The sequence below is a fragment of the Leucoraja erinacea genome, chromosome 8 (genome assembly GCF_028641065.1).
Source record: "Leucoraja erinacea ecotype New England chromosome 8, Leri_hhj_1, whole genome shotgun sequence".
NCBI lineage: Eukaryota > Metazoa > Chordata > Chondrichthyes > Rajiformes > Rajidae > Leucoraja > Leucoraja erinaceus.
In genome coordinates this window covers 22,963,110-22,984,101 of record NC_073384.1, presented here as the reverse complement: position 1 = coordinate 22,984,101, position 20,992 = coordinate 22,963,110, and the positions used below count along the sequence as shown (strand labels likewise).

Genomic DNA, 20,992 nt, shown 5'->3' with positions numbered 1-20,992 from the left:
GATTCTAATCCTCCGACAACACTCTGGTGCTCTGAAACGATATCATGTTTAAATTTAGAAAAAAATTAGGAGTGACATTGTTGAACCCTTGGTTAAATTTGATAGGACGGGGAAGATTTATTCAACATTTTCATACGACATAAATTGTCCGCTCTCCAAATGTTATAATATTTTTTTTTACCGTTATACGGTGGAACGAACTTGACGACAAACAGGGACTTAAACTGTTGAGACTCTTTGCAGCCCAGATTCTGTTTTGCTTTTTTTTTCCTTCTTTAGTTTAGAGGGGTTTTGTTTTTTTTGTTTTTTTCTTTTTATCTTTTTGTTTCTATACATACAAGTTCTCTTTTAAACACTTAACTATATTTACATAGGGACCGGGAGGTCTATATTCAATGTGTATTTTGACACTGGACTCATATTTAGGCTATACCTGCCATTAATGTAACCCTGATCCCTATGTATCAATATCACTGTTATGTTTATCATTACTTTTTTGTTCTTATGTTTTTGCTTTTGAAAAAAAACGAATAAAAAGATTTTAAAAGAAAAAAAAGGGTTCAGAGTGATCAGGAACATACAGCTGAAGTACATGATCAATAGATACACCAAAGTACTTTATTGCCAATTAAGTATTTTGGAGGTACAGTCACTTATAAATGTATCTTTAAAAATAATCTATAATCAATTGGCAGTACAGCATTCAAAAAAAAAGTCATCATGTGAAGATTGAATAAGCTTTGATTGGACACTGGGAAGTAAAACCCCCGTAAAAAATTTTAAATCCTGATGGAAGTGAGCAACCAGAGTATAGCTCAAGGTGTTCTGGAATGGAGCATCAAAATATATTGCCCCTTTTCCTGAAGAAGATTTCATACAACTTGAAAATATGCACTCTTTTTATTACGATGCTTACAATTGGAAAACAAAGCTGAACAAAATGTGAAAGTTGTGTAACTGAACCAATTTTAAAAAAATTTAACTTTTCGATCGCACTTTGTTATTTTAAAATTTGTATTTACATATTTAAATAAGGGCTTTGATACATTACTTAACTAGTATAAAATAAAATATTGTAGACATCACTACATTGTGCAAAGCTAATGATTAAGATTTTATTTTATTCATTTGGACTTGGTGGTTGGGGGAAGTGGGGGCACAGTAGCGAGTTGGGAATTTGATATGCCCTTTCAAATGCAACCTATGGCAACAAGGCTTATATCGCACAATGAACCCCTCAATTTATCATTCTGTTTTCACATGTATACTTTCATTTTTGGGAAATCAGAAAACTAAATTAAAAATGCAACTATAACTCCATTTTACCTGGGAAAGGGAAAGAAATTAGTGATACAGAAAGAAATTGAACACCAAAACAAAAACATGGTGCAATAATCTTTACACAATAAGAAATATCAACCATTGACCACCTCACAACACAGCCCCCACGCAACCACGTTAATGGAACATCAATGTGTCACAGTAGAGAACCAGATGTAGCACACAGCAGATCTGTTGTAACAAATCAGTATTCTGTAAAACATTATGTTGTTGAAATAAAATTAAAGCGATGTTTTGAAGTCCCAGAGTTCTCAGCTTGGGAGGCTGAGCCAATTTACCTCACCTTTGAATTGTGGATGTGAAGATATCAAGTGTACAAAGGCTTCATTTCCCAATTCTGGCAGTTTCTCTCATTAATCTTAGATTGACACTTATCAGTTCAAAAGTAGAGAAAAATGAAATTACTTGCAACCCAAGACCTGAACCAATGTTGCCATGGGAAATATTTGAAGGAAAACTGAAATGGATCCCAAGCTGGTATTATTATTTTTCTTTTTGAAGGTGGGGACTTAACTTTCCAAAGGAAATAATCACAGCACATTCAGAAATATATAACATGTAAACAGTGCAAAGGCTTTGCTTACAATCATTTGAGAATAAAAATAAATCCAGACTATCCCATGTGTTCACTTTTCACACTTTATTACGTCTGCACCTTGTGCTAATAAAGCTTTTTGGAGCAGAATTTCCCACACCTTCCTGGGGTTAATTATTTGCACTATACTGCTTATTCCTGTTTTATGATAGCATGACTTCGCTCTCCTGCACATGTTGCAAGATAGAGGATTTTAAAAAGTGCATCAAAAGAAGAATTAGGCCAAAATTGATAAAGACATCATACCTCATTCGTCCTTTGGATTCAAACGGGAACATGGGTACAAGATAATTTTGTAACAATTTCTGCTTAGTTAACAATTGGTCATGCAGCAAGACCAAAGTGTTATGGTAGCAAAAGTTACAGGATGGTAAACAAAGGCCAGATCTAATAAATCAGAGATGCACGTTTAAATTCCACACAGCATAAGGAATAACTAAATACATTTTGTAATTAAAAAAGCACAATGATACAACTAAAATGTGGAAAAATCCCACAATGGTTCACCAATATCCTTTAATGAAGGCAATCGTATCCTTATCCGAAATATAGTAAACCTATTACATGACTATAAACCAGATCCACAGCAGTGGTTGACTCTTGCAAGGCCTCTGGAATTAGGAATAAAGGTAGCCTAACCAGGAAAAGCCAACTCTTGTGAATGAATCAAAGTACCAATAACGTTCACAAAACCAAGTCAAAATGCACAAAATAACTTGCTATTGTGTTGGATTGCTTCTCAGAAATTGCTACTTGCAGCCCCTTTCTAAAATCCCATAATTCTTCAGACAACCACTTTGCAAAAATGTTTTAATAGGTTTTCCAGCCTGATCACTTCCAGTTCCTCAAAGAAAAATCCTACCATTCCCATGGGATTATTGAAAAGATTTTTTTCTAAGATGACAACTCTTTTCATCCAAAAGTGCTTAAAATGTTAAACAAAACTGGGAATTGAAACAGTTTGCTATTGTTAGTTGCTCATAAACCAAAATAATCTGCCTCCACAAATCTATTTTACCCACAGGTCCGTAGTATATTGGGAATATAGTCGTCGATAACACAAGCTTCTGGATGAAAAAAAACTGTTCAAATTATAATATATGTAGCCTGCATTTCTGCTGCTCAGTAACATCACATGTAATGTAAAGAAGCAATTTATAGTTTAAAAAAAAGACAGTTATCAGTATTTTAGACCCGATTCTTAATATTTCAAGTGTCAATCATTTGGTGAAGTATTGGACAACTTGTACTTGCAATCTCTCTGGCGTACTTACAAGCAAATTCAATAGGCCATAGTAACTTCAAGAAATATATGCATAATCCAACATCAATCCAAAACTCCAAAAATAATTTGCAAACTCACATTTTTTCTGAGAGAATGAAACAAATTAGTAAGAATTTTGTACAATCTAATATGTGGAAAAAAAGGGAACAAGCAAAACACATCAATTGTCCTCATAAATTAAAAAGTAAAATTTAGCGCAGTGGCAAAGTTTGCTTTCTGTTTTAAAGTTCAAATGGAGATAAAATCAATTTCAACTACATCTCATCAGGTGTTGGTGTGATAGGAAGTAACAGGAGGGTGAGTGGGGTAAGAGCATGGAAGCCAGGGTCATACAGCACGAAACCAGGCCTTTTGGCTCAATGCTAACCATTAGACACCCGTCTTTACACAGGTAGTGAAGAGTAGACAATTTTATTTTATGACGTACTGGAATATCTAAATGTGAGCTCAATCATCCCTTTTGGCCCAAATAGGTTTAGTCTTTAATTAACTGGTCACATAAATCTAAATGTATTTGAGAGATTGTACTTGGATGGATGGGAATAGCAGATTCATGGCTATCAAACAGAGCCTTAAGCTTATGTGTCACCTGCTGATAAAACAGATAGCAATCAGCAAAAATGACTCGCATCATAGGGCAGTGATTCAGGTGTTGACACCCAGATGTAAAAAGGACCTGCAATTTAAGATTCGCAGATTCTGAGTATGGAAGAATTACTTGTGGGTTCAGCGATAGCCTTGGAGCTGCAGTTAGCTTCAGTCTCGGTCAATGGAATGTCTCATTTAGTTCAGTTGACAAACCCGTTTAATATTAATCTTTCACTGCAAGGTTAGCTGACTAACTGTCTTTGATATATTAGCAAGACATTAGTTGTCTTACTCGTTATCTGATTCAAGTAGGAAACAAAGCTTACATGTAAAATATCTATTTGTACATAGTATGCTAATTCAATACATCTTCAGTTTTTGGATCTTTACATTTCTGAACTGATTGCCCAAGAGTTCCAGAGCTGACATGCAAAAAATGTCTGTGTGCGAATAAACTGTGACAGATTCAAGCCAAGCAATGCAACTCAATAAATGGATCGCTATTTAAAATGTCTCATGTGTGGTAAGAATAATTTTCCTCTGACATCCAGCCATTTATTACAGGAACCACGTTAGGGGCAATCTAGAAAAAGATTAATGCATGGACTCAAATATGACATTTTTCTGCACAATTCAGAAGGGTAAATAACAAGAACAGCCACGCACTGATTTTTCAGTACAGTATATTTGCTTCAGTGAATGCTGCATTAAATGCAGTTAGGACTTTGAACAATGCCACCATACAGTGTTTTGCCATTCTCTAAATATTACAGAAATTCCAATTAAGCCTAGGTGCTCCGTAACAACCCCATTTTTTCTTCAACAATTATCATCTCAGTTCTCTTACCTCAAATTCTAATGTCTAAATGCAGAAAGGTTGAAAAACATTCCACATACCAAAACTATATCTAAACTGAGAAAATGCAAGATAATCAGAAATGATTACTGACAAACTGGTTCTTGCAAGTGAAATTAACCCTTTGTGTTGCTTGCAAACCAAAATAACCAAGAAATTGTGCTTATGAACTCACCATACACTATTTGGCTCAAAACAGAAGACAAACAAATCATCTCAACTTCCTTTGGCCAACAGACTTCACAGAAATTCATGGCTAACAAATGATCAATGCGATTGCCATGTCAAAACGACCATCAGAACTACTACACAACCTCAGCCATACAACTCAAAATACTACAAAATAAGGATTACATATCTGTATCAATGTTCAGCTTTACATACATAAAGCTTTCAGGGAAATGGGAGAAAGGAAGAATGGGAGTATTGGGAAGGAAGGCTTCAATAAAGCAATTAATTAAAGCAAAGGCAGCCCTGGCATATCAGCTGAATCTTGTCAAGACGTAATTAACTTGCAATGTATTTTCATTTCTGATCAGGCATTCTATACATTTTGAAGAAAAACAGTACAACAGTTCAATTTTGTGTTTGGATCCAGAACAGTTTATCCAAATTCAACTAATCATTTGGATAAGTTCATTAAGCTGGTAAAAATATAAGACAGTTGCTGGTTTAATGGCCATTACATTCCCCACTTCCATGTGCACAAAAGCCATGCCATTTTAAAATGTCAACACTGAAAAATAGTAGGAACTTTCAGAGGAATGGCCTCTTAAATGCATTTGCAGGAACACTGTCATTTAAAATCATCTAGCATTCCGGATCTTGAAAACAAATGTGCAAAGATTATACAACACAGAAGAAACATGCACATTACTGGCATATAAAGCGATACAATGTATTGAAAGAGTTCCCAAAGATGTATCAAGCGATACTTCACTTCGTGCAGACTTCTCACTTTATTCTCTCCTTTGCAGTCTTCGTGTTCAGATTAACAGCCTTTTTCCCTTCCCCCTACCACCCCAATCCCTACTTCCATCCCACCTTTACTCAGTTAAGAGCAAAGCGCCTTTCCAATGTGGCAGCGCTCTGCAAGTCTTACTGCTATATAAAATACGATAGTCACAGGGTGAAGCACAGATGGGACATAATACTGACAACAGAACTTTTCATTGGTGGGATGTTCACCACTTCAAGATGGGAACTCGACATCACCACACTACTACATGCAATTGAGCCAGTGGCTTCCTGTGATATCCTCTTTCGTCCATTTAAGACCGGTGATGAAGTAGTTGCGTCACACAGTAGTTCCGCAGCTATGAAGAAACTGTGACGTCAGAAATAGAACCATTCCGGTTATAGAAGAATTTGCTGAAGGCATCCTCGAGCAGGCTGGTTAATCGACTCTGATCGATCTGTTCAAAAGATGGGAAGAAGTAATCATGTAAAACATAAAAATGTCATAAAATTAAAATAAATATTCCTCATCTTATTGCATTGGCATTTATATAGTTTTCTCCAAAGTCTGTTTTAATGATGACACAGGAGAAAAGATCACACTCTAACCCAGCTCAGTATAAATATATCACTTTGGTCATCTAGTGTTATGGAAGAGTTGCATAATTGTAGAGTTGCTGCCAGTGTTGGAAACCATGGTTCAATCCTGACCATAAGTGCTTTGTGTTTGGAGTTTGCACATTCTCGCATGTTGTATATCACTACACAAGTTTCCTCTGGGTGCTCCCTACAACATCCTAAAGGCATGCAGATTGGTTGGCTAATTGACTATCATGTTACTGAGAGTCAACATTAGAATCTAGAGGGGTTTAATTCCTGTTAAAACTGGGAAATTAGTAATAAATCGGTAGTAAAGTAAGGTAATGTTTATGCACATGTATTTTAGCATATGACAAGGTCCCACACGGCAGGCTCATCTGGAAGATTAGACTGCAAGGGATCTAGGATGAACTATCTAATTTGGTACAAAATTGGCTTTGGGGGAAGTGAGAGGGTAGAGATGAAGGATAGACACAAAGTGCTGGAGTAACTCAGCGGGTCAGGCAGCATATCTGGTGAAAAAGGATGGGTGACGTTTCAGGTCAGGATCCCTCTTCAGAATCTCAACGGTCCCGCCCGAAATGCTACACATCCTTTTTCTCCCAAAATGCCGCCTGACCTGCTGAGTTACTCCAGCAATGTGTCCATCTTCGGTATATATCAGCATCTGCAGTTCCGTTCTACACAGATGGAGATGGAGGGTTGTTTTATCAGATTGGAGGCCAGTAACCATGTGCAGTTGCAACAGGGCGACACAGCAGTTTAATACTGACTATAGGTGTTATCTGTGCAGAGTTTGAATGTTCTCCCTGTGTCCGCGTGGGTTTCCTCTCACATTCTAAAATGTGCAGGGTTGTAAGCTTATGTAAATTGCCCCTAATGTGTAGAAATCAAATGTAGAATACATAGAACTAATATACGGGTGATCAATGGTAAGTGTGGACTTAAGACACAAAATGCTAGAGTAACTCAGCGGCAGCATCTCTGGAGAAGGAATGGGCAACGTTTCGGGTCGAGACCCTTCTTCAGACCCGAAACGTCACCCATTCCTTCTCTCCGGAGATGCTGCCTGTCCCACCGAGTCACCCCAGAATTTTGTACTTATCTTAAGTGTAAACCAGCATCTGCAGTTCCTTCCTACACTTGTTGCTGTGGACTTGGTGGGCCAAAGGGCCTGTTTCTACACTGTATCTCTCAACCAAAAATAATTAAACTAAACTACATGGAGGATTGTGTGCGATCCTGGTTGCCTAGCTACAGGAAGGATGTCATTAAACTGCAAAAAGGTTTCAAAAAAATTCATAAGGTTGTTACTGGGAGTAGAAGGCTTGAGTGTACAAGTAGACTGGATAGACTGGGGCTTTTTCTCCCTGTAAGTGCAGAGAACGTTGAGGGTGACCCTATGCGTGTATATTAATCATAAGGGATGTAGATAAAGTGAAGTGGTCACAATCTATTTTCCCAGGACAGGAGGAATCTAAAACTAGAGAGCATAGTTTAAGGTGAAAGGGGAAAGATTGACAGGGCTGAGAGCTACTTTCACTGGAGGATGGTGAGTATTTGGAATGAGCTGCCAGAATAAATGGTAGAAACATGTACAATTACAACGTGGAAAAGGCATTTAGACAGGTACATGGATAAGGAAGGATTAGAGGGAAATGGGCCAGGCACAGATAGGCATCATGATCGACATGAATGAGTTGGGTCGAAGCTCCCATTTTCTGAGCTGTATAAATATGAATAATCTTGTTCAGAACATGAAAGGCAATGGATTCTATATGTAAAAGTAATTAGCGAAAGATCTGTCAATCAATCATGTCCATGAAATGAAATTAATAGTCAGTACAATGCTTTCAAGAGGACAGAAAAAAGTAATACTGATTAACTCCAAAAATATCAACAAATTGCAAAATTAAATAGCCTACCTCACTGATAAATCCGAGCTGAACAAGTTCTGCTGCCAATTCCTGACAGTTTTCATCTATTAAGAAAAAAGTGTTAATATTACTGACCATATTCAGACTTCCATGTTCATATGTTTGGTAATTATAGCCAGCCTGTTCCACAATGTGTATTGTGTTTGGAGTTGTTTAGTAGTTCTAAACAACTACTAGGTTTTATTTTCTCATTCCTTAAACTTATTTTTGTCACTTATGAATCTTCTCAGTTTTACATTCTTCAGACAATTTGTAACAGTTTCAGCTCCTTATAATTTTTTGAGTCTAGTACTGGTCACTTGATCGTAAAATCTGCATGTTGCTCTTATTGAGAAAACGCCTACCAGTCAGTTCCCATTCATGTCACTGATCATATTGACAATTCCAGTTTGCAAAACCAACGCAAAATGCAGTGGTCCAAGAACAGGGCTTCCATCACTCCAAAGGAGAATGAACAATATATCAATCAATAATTGTCCTGTGATATCTATCTATCTATATATATATTACTAAAACTCCCATCTTGTTTGTTTGTTTCTATCTATCTATGCGTGTTTGCCCATGTGCACCACCTTAATCACAATTGTCCTGTAGTTGTTTTGTGTCAAGTTTCGTTCAGATTGATGTTATATTTCACAAGTTATTGACTTTTTTAGATTTACAAAACCCCAATTTGAGAAGAACTTCTTCCCTGTGCTTACAGCCATGATGTCACAATAAGGTTGTGGCCCTGCTCACAACATTGTTGCAATCCAAGTACACGAGTACTGCTAGCTCTAGCAGGTGCAAATGCATTTTTCTTAAAGTCACAGTACACTGAATTTAAAAAAAAGTTTAAAATGAGAGAGGGTGAATAAGGCGAAATGAGCAGGGCCTGCGCAGTTGGTGGAATATTGCGCTGGGGGAACGGGTTGCGTTGGAGGAACGGGTGAGTGTTGAAGTGTTGTGTTGGGGAATGGGTTGCGTTGGGGGACACTTGGTCTAGTGTGTGTGTGTGCGCTGTGTAAAAGGTACAAGGAGCCTGAAGACTGCAACAACCAGGTTCAGGAATACCTTTTATCCGAAGTTCCAAATAACGAAAAGCTCTGAATAGCGGACATTTTTTCGGTCCTTGAAAAAAGGTCCTTGAAGACGTTCACCGAGGGCGGCCCGCAGAGGTGACAGCGGAACCTCCGGTCGGTCCTCAAAGAAAGGGGAACTAAATTGTGTCATAAAGAGAAGGTGAGGGTATATTGCGCGGGAGGGTTAATAATTGACAATCTGTGCCTGTGTGTGTGTATCGTGTGTGTGGTAGTGTGTGTGTGTGTGTGATGTGTGTGTGGGTGTATATAGCCATATATATATATAGAGACCCACAGCCAGCAGCAGCCCAGCCCCGCTCCAACTACAGATAGGGACAGAAGCTGTGTGTGTGTGTGTGATATATATATATATACCCCACACACTGGGAACTGTGGGGTTGTTTGCACACACGGTACACACAGTCTCAGCTATTCCATATATATCATATATATATATATATATAGATAGCCAGCAGCAACTCTAGCCCAGCCCCGCTCCAACTCCAGAGTGGGTATGAGGGGGCGCAGCTCGGGCTATATTGTATATGTATCGGGGATGTCTTATGTATGTATATTACGTCACCAAAACTTTCATCTTGTACCTATCTATCTGTCTTGTCTGTCTATCTATGCCCATGTGATACTGAAATTACACCAAAAAGATACCCGATAGCGCTAATGGGACACACTCAACTCCCTGCTACCTTCAGGTAAAAGGTACAAGGAGCCTGAAGACTGCAACAACCAGGTTCAGGAATAGCTACTTCCCCTCTACAGCCAAAAATCAGGCCGATATTAAAAAGTGTCTGGCTCGGACAAAACTTTAATTATTAATAACCAATTATCTGTTATTTGCTCTTCATCATTTATGCTGGCCCAGCTTGCAACAAAGTTCTTCCAGCACGATTTTAGCTGAACAGTAGGAGGAGGGGGCAATTGCATTATTTTTTAAAGTCCTCGAAGCAAGTGGAGGGGAGGCACGGCTGGGGGATAAGCCCCTGCACAGTTGGGGGTATAGGTGAGTGCTGGAGTATGGGGGGGGGGGACGAGTGGTGGCATATTGCGGTGGGGAACGGGTTGCTTCGGGGAACCAGGCCTCCCATGCGACAGGGACCCAACAGGTCCCACTTGGTCTAGTTAATTCTTAAATGTTCCATTAAATTAATTTGCCAAACTGGTCATTTAAAGTTTGCAACATCAAATAAATCTTATGCATTTCATAAAGAACACAAATTCTCATTTTTACAAAGCTATGATCAGAATAATACATACTAGGCAACAAGTCACAGCTGAGGTGGCGATTTAGCTTGTCTTCCAGTTTCAAGAGTAGAGTTAGCTGAAGAAGAGAATCACACCAATGTTAAATGTTTCCTCTATTTTTTCCTTTGAAGTTACTTTTTTAAGAATGAAGCTTAAATATAAGATTGATCTTTTGATATTTCTAACTAGATCCTGTCCTTTCTATAGGATGTGTAGGCCTGGGAACTTAATATTCAGGGTTATACATCATATAGAAAGGACAGGCAGGTGGGCAGAGGGGGGGGGGGGGGGTAGTAGCTCTGCTGATGCGGGATGAAATTCAGTCCTTTTCGAGGGAAGACATAGGGACTGACGAGGTAGAATCACTGTGGATGGAGTTGAGGAATTGTAAAGGCAAGAAGACACTAATTGGTGTTATCTACAGACCCCCAAATAGTAGCCCGGATGTAGGGTGTAAGTTGCAGCAGGAGTTAAAACTGGCATGTAACAAAGGTAATGCCACTGTGGTGATGGGGGATTTCAATATGCAGGTAGACTGGGAAAATCAGGTTGGTTCAGGACCCCAAGAAAGAGAGTTTGTAGAATGCCTCCGAGATGGATTCTTAGAGCAGCTTGTAATGGAGCCGACCAGAGAAAAGGCAATTCTGGATTTAGTGTTGTCCAATGAACCAGATATGATAAGAGAACTCGAGGTAAAGGAACTGCTTGGAGGTAGTGATCATAATATGATTAGTTTTAATCTGCAATTTGAGAAGGAGAACGTTAAATTGGAAGTGTCAGTGATGCAGTTGAACAAAGGGGACTATGAAGGCATGAGAGGGGAGCTGGCCAAGGTAGACTGGAAAGGGATCCTAGCAGTAATGACAGTGGAACAGCAATGGCAGGAATTTCTGGGCATAATCCGGAAGACGCAGGATCATTTCATTCCAAAAAGGAAGAAAGATTCTAAGGGGAGTAGGAGGCAACCGTGGCTAACAAGAGAAGTTAGGGATAGAATAAAACTAAAAGAAAAGATGTATAACACAGCAAAGAGTAGCCGGAAGCCAGAGGATTGGGAAACATTCACAGGACAACAGAAGGAAACAAAACCGGCTGAAAAGATGAAATATGAAGGGAAGCTGACTAGGAATATAAAGGGCAGTAAAATCTTCTTTAGATATGTTAAGGGAAAAGAGTAGCAAAGTCAAATGTGGGTTCCTTGAAGGCAGACACGGGTGAAATTATGGGCACAACAAGGAAATGGCAGAAGAGTTGAATAGGTACTTCGGATCTGTCTTCACTAAGGAAGACACAAATAATCTCCCAGAAGTACGGGAGGACAGAGGATCTAAGGGGGTAGAGAGTCAATTATTAAAGAGGTAATAATGGGGCATTTGGATAGTAGTAAAGGGATTAGTCCAAGTCACCATGGATTTATGAAAGGGAAATCATGCTCGACTAACCTTCTGGAATTTTATTGAGGATGTGAAAAGTAAAATGGATGAAGGGGTGCCAGTGGATGTAGTGTATCTAGACTTTCAGAGAGCCTTTGATAAGGTCCTGCATGGGAGACTGGTGACTAAAATTAGAAATTGGTATTGGGGGTAGGGTGTTGACATGGATAGAAAATTGGTTGGCAGACCGGAAGCAAAGAGTAGGAGTGAATGGGTCCTTTTCAGAATGGCAGGCAGTGGCGAGTGGAATGCCGCTAGGCTCGGTGTTGGGGCCGCAACTGTTTACCATATATATTAATGATTTGGAAGAGGGAATTAGGAGCAACACTAGCAAGTTTGCGGATGACACAAAGCTGGGTGACAGTGTGAACTGTCAAGAGGATGTTAGGAGGTTGCAGGGTGACCTGGACAGGTTGAGTGAGTGGGCAGATGCAGTATAATATAGATAAATGTGAGGTTATCCATTTTGGCAGCAAAAACAAGGGGGCAGATTATTATCTCAATGGGGTTAGGTTAGGTAAGGGGGGGGTACAGCGAGACCTGGGCGTCCTTGTACACCGGTCACTGAAAGTTGTCTTACAGGTACAGCAGGTAGTGAAAAAAGCTAATGGAATGTTGGCCTTCATAACAAGAGGATTTCAGTATAGGAGTAAAGAGGTTCTTCTGCAGTTGTGTAGGGCTCTGGTGAGACCACATCTGGAGTATTGTGTACAGTTTTGGTCTCCTAATTTGAGGATGGACATCCTTGTAATTGAGGCAGTGCAGCGTAGGTTCACAAGATTGATCTCTGGGATGACGGGACTGTCATGTGAGGAAAGATTGAAAAGACTAGGTTTGTATTCACTGGAGTTTAGAAGGATGAGGGTGGATCTTATAGAAACATATAAAATTATAAAAGGACTGGACAAGCTAAATGCAGGAAAAATGTTCCCAATGTTGGGCGAGTCCAGAACCAGGGGCCACAGTCTTAGGATAAAGGGGAGGTCATTTAAGACTGAGGTGAGAAAAAAACTTTTTACCCAGAGAGTTGTGAATTTATGGAATTCCCTGCCACAGAGGGCAGTGGAGGCCAAGTCACTGGATAGATTTAAGAGAGAGTTAGACAGAGCTCTAGGGGCTAGTGGAGTCAAGGGATATGGGGAGAAGGCAGGCACGGGTTATTGATAGGGGACGATCAGCCATGATCACAATGAATGGTGGTGCTGGCTCGAACGGCCGAATGGCCTCCTCCTGCACCTATTTTCTATGTTTCTATGTAGATAGACTTATTTACAAAGTTAAAACTCAATTAAGTGGCATCAATTATTTACGGACTAACAAATAAGGGAGTGTCCCAAAAACTAAGTTATGTTCATTTTTTATTCCATGCCATTAACCCGGGAAACTTAGGACAATTAAAAAAAAGTATGTAATGCCAGTAACATTTAAACAGCAACATGTGTTTCCTGTCTAACAGCATCATTTGTATAACATTATGTGCTCTCATTCAAACTCTGACTTTGAAGTAGAAATGTTTCAGGTAAAGCAGGAAAAAATAATTTACTTAGTCAAAGGGTTCTAATACATATGTGTTAGATAATATGCATTGTGTGTACTTCTCTAATTACTGCGTTTGAGGTGTGGTTAAGATGATCAGTAAATTATGAATAGGTGACTATTTTCTGACAGAACTCATTATCATAGATATTCAATTAATTTCACAAACTGAGTATATAGAATATAAAGTCTTTTTAGGATAGCTACTTGTAAATTTATGGCATCAATACCTTAAGAAAGGGGAAGAACTTACATGATGTTTGGCTCCTTCATCAACTGGCTCAATATTGCATTGCATCTGAACGACCTACAAAAATAAAAAAGTGCTGCTCAATTCTTACATACATTAATTAATCTAATAATTTCAGTTTTTATATTAAATCCATTACTAAAGAGGAGCTCTTTATTTCTCCAGTTCTGACCATAAGACATAGGAACAGAAATGGGCCATTGCGCCCATCAAGACTACTCCACCATTCAAATCACGGCTGATCTATTATTCCCTCTCAATCCCATTCTCCTATCTTCTCCCCATAACCTTTGACACCCTTCATAATCAAGAACCTATCAATCTCCACTAAAAATACCCAATGACTTGGCCTCCACAGCCATTTGTGGCACTGAATTCCACAGATTCACCACCCTCAGGTTAAAGAAATTCCTCCTCATCTAAATTCTAACGGCTTGTCTCTTTATTCTGAGATATGCCCTCTGGTCCTAGACTCTCACTCCACTAGAAACATCCTCTCCATATCCGCTCTATCTAGTCCTTTCAATATTCGGTAGGTTCAATGAGATTTCCCCCCCTCATCATAAACTCCAGCGAGTACAGGAACAGAGTCTTCAAACGTTCCTCAAACGTCAACCCAATCATCCTCAGGCTTATACTCGAAAACTCCTCTGGACCCTCACCAACAACCAGCACATCCTTCCTCAGATATGGGATCCAAAACTGTTCACAATACCTCCAAATAATAATCATACTTTATACTTTATCAGCCAAGTATGTTTTGCAACATACGAGGAATTTGATTTGGCATAGTCATACCAATAAAAGGCGACAAGACATAAAATAAATTTTAACTTTAATAACCACCACAGTTACTCCTCCACATTCCTCACTGCAATGGAAGGCGAAAAGAAAGTTCAATCTCTTTTTTCGAGTATCCGATCGGACCTGGGTCGGGACTAGTTGAACCTTCTGCGACTTTGGCGCTTCCTGACATCAGTCTCTACCCAAGACTGTGAGCTCCTCTATGTTGAAATATGCAGGCTGCAGTCGATCCCAGGCAAGGGATCACAGGCTCTGATGGTAAGTCCATGGCCTCGCGGTGGGGCTCAGTCAGTATCGAGCAAGGCCGCCAGCTCTATGGTGATAGGCCTCAGAGCGACCGGAGATACAATCCGGAAAACAATCACATAACCATATAACACTTACAGCACGGAAACAGGCCATCTCGGCCCTACAAGTCCATGCCGAACAAATTTTTTTTTCCCCTTAGTCCCACCTGCCTGCACTCATACCATAACCCTCCATTCCCTTCTCATCCATATGCCTATCCAATTTATTTTTAAATGATACCAATGAACCTGCCTCCACCACTTCCACTGGGAGCTCATTCCACACCGCCACCCCTCTCTGCGTAAAGAAGTTCCCCCTCATATTACCCCTAAACTTCTGTCCCTTAATTCTGAAGTCATGTTCTCTTGTTTGAATCTTCCCTATTCTTAAAGGGAAAAGCTTGTCCACATCAACTCTGTCTATCCCTCTCATCATTTTAAAGACCTCTATCAGGTCCCCCCTTAACCTTCTGCGCTCCAGAGAATAAAGACCTAACTTATTCAACCTATCTCTGTAACTTAGTTGTTGAAACCCAGGCAACATTCTAGTAAATCTCCTCTGTACTCTCTCTATTTTGTTGACATCCTTCCTATAATTGGGCGACCAAAATTGTACACCATACTCCAGATTTGGTCTCACCAATGCCTTGTACAATTTTAACATTACATCCCAGCTTCTATACTCAATGCTCTGATTTATAAAGGCTAGCATACCAAAAGCTTTCTTTACCACCCTATCTATATGAGATTCCACCTTCAAGGAACTATGCACGGTTATACCCAGATCCCTCTGTTCAACTGTATTCTTCAATTCCCTACCATTTACCATGTACGTCCTATTTTGATTTGTCCTGCCAAGGTGTAGCACCTCACATTTATCAGCATTAAACTCCATCTGCCATCTTTCAGCCCATTTTTCCAAATGGCCTAAATCACTCTGTAGACTTTGGAAATCCTCTTCATTATCCACAACACCCCCTATCTTGGTATCATCTGCATACTTACTAATCCAATTTACCACACCTTCATCCAGATCATTGATGTACATGACAAACAACAAAGGACCCAACACAGATCCCTGAGGCACCCCACTAGTCACCTGCCTCCAACCCGATAAACAGCCATCCACCATTACCCTCAGGCTTCTCCCATTCAGCCACTGTTGAATCCATCTTGCTATTCCTGCATTTATACCCAACAGTTGAACCTTCTTAACCACCTTCCATGAGGAACCTTGTCAAAGGCCTTACTAAAGTCCATATAGACAACATCCACTGCTTTACACTCGTCAATTTCCCTAGTAACCTCTTCAAAAAATTCAAGAAGATTAGTCAAATCTCCGGCAAATGTTACAAATATTTTGAACCTTCAGACTTTTCAGCTTTCCTTCTTAATAGCAACTGCACTCACTTCTGTCCTCTCTCTCTTGAATTTATGGCATGTTGCTGGTGTCTTCCACAGTAATGACTGACGTTAAAAACCTATTCAGTTTGTCTGCCATTTCTTTGTTAATTACTACCTCTCTAGCTTCATTTTCGAGCAGTCCAATGCCCACTCTTGCTTCTCTTTTACACTTTATATATCTGAAATAATTGTTGGTATCTTATATTATTGGCTAGCTTACCTTCATATTTAATCTTTTCTGTCATTTCTCTTTTAGTTGCCGTCTGTTGGTTTTTAAAAGCTTCCCGCTATTCTTTGCCATATTATATGTGTTCCCTTTTGTCTTTATGCAGTCTTCGACTTCCTTTGTCAGCCACAATCGCCTCATACCCTCACAGGAAAATAGGAGCAGCAATAGGCACATAGTCTGCCATTCAATATTGTTGATCCTCCCAGGCTTCTGTGTCAGATCCTTGTGTCAATCCCGTAAATTTCAAACCCAGCTACCTCCACTTTAACTACTTTGAATGAGCTGGACCACAACTCCCTGGGGTAAAGAATTCTACAGATTCACAACTTCTGCAAGTGATTTCTACAAACCAGAGTTTTAAACAACAGCCTCCATGCTTGAAATTATGCCCTCATTTGAGATTATCGCACAAGTGAAAACATCCCAAAATCTAACTCTTCAAGCCCATTCAGGATTTTGGATGTTCCAGTAAGATCACCCCTCATTTTTCATCCTGGAATTCTGTTTCTCTTCCCAAAGATGTTACTGGCCTGATGAACATTTCCAGCATTTCTGATTTAATACTAAAGAGATGTTAGCCCATATCCTCCAAAATTGAAACCTACTTTCATTACTTCTTGCAAGCATGACAACAAATACATACAACTACAATACATATAAATACAAATACATCACGGATATACCACCAGGGGTGCCGTACGATTGGCAGCCCCGCCAGTCTGTTCATTTTTTCGTCTTTTTTTAATTGTTAGTGTGTGTTAAAAGTTCTTCGGTTTGTTTTGTGTGGGGGGAGGGAGAGGGGGAAACTTATTTTCCAGTTTCTTATCTTACTGGAGATGCGATTAATTTTCGGATCGCATTTTCCGGTCGCTCTGCGGCCGACCATCGATGGAGCTGGAGGCATCCTTGGAATGACTTTGGGCCCCACTGCGGGGCGTGGATTTACATCGGAGTCGATCCCTTCCTTGGGATCGCTCCAACCGCGAATGTGGAGGAGTCTCTGTGATGGATGTTTATGTTAAAATGTATTTTGTGTGTTCCGTTGCTTTTTATTTGTATGACTGACTTGGCAAATGAAATTCCTCGTATGTTGCAAAACATGCTTGGCTAATAAAGTATTATTGTGATTGTGATTTGGTTATTGGTTATTAGAACCAAATTACTGAAATCTTGGGAAAATCAAGGCTTGATGCCAACTGAAATTTGCTTCCTTTCCAAAACAGTGTGCAGTTGTTACAGTACATTCTGACCAAAATACAAGTCAGTTCGAAAAGACAACTTCAATGTGAACTGATTGGTGATTGAAGTTGCATAAGAGCTATGTTGCATGGAATAAAAACAGACTAGATATATAATGCTACTTCAGTGCCGATTCACTATCCTGAAAATTAAAACCTAAACCTATCCCTATGAAAGAAAAATCATTTGAGGCCGCATGTGGTTCAAACAGGCCCTTCATCATTTATCGTCAATTGGAAAGGACAACACAGGAGACTTTGCCAACTTCAGCATCATCTCTGTAATGAGCATACATAATGTTTCCACGATAGCAATCTCAGTTAGAAAGTAATTTGGCCAAAGGGGAGAGCTTTAATGGCATATGTCATATGCATGGGATTTGTTGCTACATCCACGACCAGTCTATTAAATAAAATGGGGGTGAGGGGTCGCACCCTCCACCAAGCAATCAATTATCAAATTCGGCAGAAAAAAGCAGCAATTGGCTTTGGATAAAAGGAAAGACATCAATTGGGCTGCAAGATGGAGACAGGACTGCATGGAACTGAGGAGGGTGTACCTGGGATGCCAGGTATCACCGTTGACCCCTCTGGAGACGTTGTGGGCTTATCAATGTAACGTCAAAGAAGGAGGGTGCCCACCTGATGAACCCGATGACGTACCTACCCTACCTTTCACCACCCCAATCCCACTGCCAATATCAAAAGTGCCGACTTACTACAGGGATTGAAACATCAAGTCCTATTAGCTCTACTTACCTTCCTGGTCTCCAGTTCTGCAGGTTCAGGTGTAGGTGTTTTCACAGATGGTGGGACAATGGGTGATGTTACAGTCTCCTGCTGTGGTTGCTGAGGCATGGGCATCCCAAATGCGGTCAAAGGATAAATACCATTCCTTCAGGTTGAAGTTAAAGATCAAAGGTCACTGATATAACATGGTATAGAAAACAAATATACAACTTTCAGGAAAACAACTTCTGGAACATTCAACTTCACACATCTCTAAAATGAATAAACCTGGAATATAAAAATAATATAATCTAAGATATAATAATTAAAATCAACCCTACCATGGAATTCTTACCTTACATCCTCTAAAAATTTATCTAACTCCAGTGCAGGAAACTGGGAGAATCTGTGGGAAAACAAAGACAACAAATTACACCCTCAAAATGTAAAACCGCAGCTCAATCAGCCACAATCGTCCCTGTGCCAAAGAAGTCTACCATCACCAGCCTTAACGACTACCGTCCTGTGGTCCTCACTCCGGTAATCACGAAGTGCTTCGAGAGGTTGGTCCTCCAGCACATCAAGGACTATCTACCACCAGACTTCGACCCCCACCAATTCGCCTATCGCCAAAACAGATCCACAGAAGACGCCATTACCATAGCTCTCCACTCTGTGCTGAGCCATCTGGAGCAGGGGCAGAGCTACGTCCGGATGCTCTTTGTGGATTTTAGTTCAGCCTTTAATACAATCATTCCGGACATTCTCATTGGTAAACTGGTCACTCTCGGCTTCCCCACTGTCACATGTGCCTGGATAAAGGATTTCCTCACCAACCGGCCCCAGACTGTGAGACTCGGCCCCCACCTCTCCTCCACTCGCAGGTTGAATACCGGTTCCCCACAGGGCTGTGTGCTAAGCCCCCTCTTATACTGTCTCTACACCTACGACTGTAGTCCGGCCCACAACAACAACCGCATCGTCAAATTTGCTGACGACACTACTGTGGTCCGACTTATTTCAAAGGGAGACGAGGCAGCCTACAGAGAGGAAGTCCTGAAGTTGACAACCTGGTGCTCAGAAAACAATCTGGCTCTGAACACCAGGAAAACAAAAGAGCTCATTGTCGACTTCAGGAGGCACAGCACCGACTTAGCCCCCCTACACATCAACGGCGAGTGTGTGGAGAGGGTCAACACCTTCCGGTTTCTCGGCGTCCATATCGCTGCTGACATCTCCTGGACGGACAACACGACAGCGGTCATCAAGAAGGCTCAGCAGCGGCTGCACTTCCTGAGGGTCCTCACGAAGCACAACCTGGACTCTAACCTGCTGCTGACCTTCTACCGCTCGTCCATTGAGAGCCTGCTGACATACTGCATTACAGCATGGTATGACAGCTGCACCATGGCAGACAGGGAGAGGCTTCAGAGGGTAACCAGGACAGCGCAGAGGATCATTGGCTGCCCTCTCCCCTCCCTGATGGACATCTACACCTCCCGCTGCCTTAGCAGGGCAAAGAAGATCATCAAAGACAGCTCCCATCCTGCGTTTGGACTGTTCGACCTGCTGCCCTCTGGAAGGCGCTATAGGTGCATCAAATCCAGGACAAACAGACTCAGGAATAGTTGCTTTCCGAGAATTATAACTACTATAAATTCAAATTCACACATGCACTGACTACACCGCCCAACACAGACTTCCATCTGTATATATGTATATATGTATGTAGCGCCGCAGAATTTGTGCACCTATCCCCCCCCCCCCCCCCCCCCCCCCCCCCCCCCTTTCTTTTTTTGTTTTTTTCTGATTCTTGTTTTTTTGTGCTAAATTGTATGTATGCACTGAGTACGAGCAGCTTTCAGTTTCACTGTACATGTATAGTGACAATAAATGGCATATCTATATCTATATCTATCTATATCTATCTATCAAATTGAAATGAATGAAAAAAGAGTTTGATATTTGGGAGTTGGACAAACTATATATTTGTCCAAAAATAAAAATGTTTGTTAGTTCAGGTTTATATTTTAGGTATAATCCAAATAAATCAATGGTTTAAAATACACTAAATCCAATCAATGAACTTGCCCTTCATTTGGTTGATTTCAGTCATGTTAGTAAATTGGATCAGGCATTGTTTAAGATAGTAAAACCTTAACTAGAAAAATAAAGCAAATATATATTTTACGCAGTAGTTGTGATTGGACAATATACACCTGAATTGCACCCAGCATTTGCAGATATGACAGAGCTTCACTTTGGTGAGGCTGTTGAACAAAGCTAGAACAGAGTAAGAATCCAATGTGAAAGAGTGATAGCGAATGGATCGCTTGTCATAAGCGAAGATATTGAGGGAGCTAAACTACTATTCAATAGAATTTTAAAGGTTGAGAAGTGACCATTGAAAAAAATAAAAAGGACTTGATGGAGTGGACTTGCAGAGGATATTTTCCTTGGTTGAAGAATCTAGAACTAGTAATTGAGAGTCTCAAAAATTGCTACCTTGGGGAGCTGTGTAAGTTCAACTATTGACATCATGCAAGGTCGAGATCAATAGATTTTCAGATGTTAAAGGAATTAAGGTACATGGAGACAGGGG

At 40.3% G+C, this 20,992-nt stretch overlaps 1 protein-coding gene across 1 annotated transcript in view; it reads right to left on the bottom strand.

Annotated features, from left to right (window-relative positions):
* Window positions 1–507: 507 nt before the first annotated feature.
* The window catches only part of nrbp1 (nuclear receptor binding protein 1), a 91,186-nt gene continuing 70,701 nt past the window's right edge, over window positions 508–20,992 (bottom strand). The window contains exons 12-17 of the mRNA XM_055639197.1: window positions 18,746–18,796; window positions 18,421–18,556; window positions 13,703–13,756; window positions 10,493–10,556; window positions 8,148–8,203; window positions 508–6,080 (exon numbers count right to left, since the gene is read on the bottom strand). Coding sequence (XP_055495172.1) covers window positions 5,982–6,080; window positions 8,148–8,203; window positions 10,493–10,556; window positions 13,703–13,756; window positions 18,421–18,556; window positions 18,746–18,796 — 460 coding nt within the window. The 3' untranslated portion in view covers window positions 508–5,981. The remainder of the gene's footprint in view (window positions 6,081–8,147; window positions 8,204–10,492; window positions 10,557–13,702; window positions 13,757–18,420; window positions 18,557–18,745; window positions 18,797–20,992) is intronic.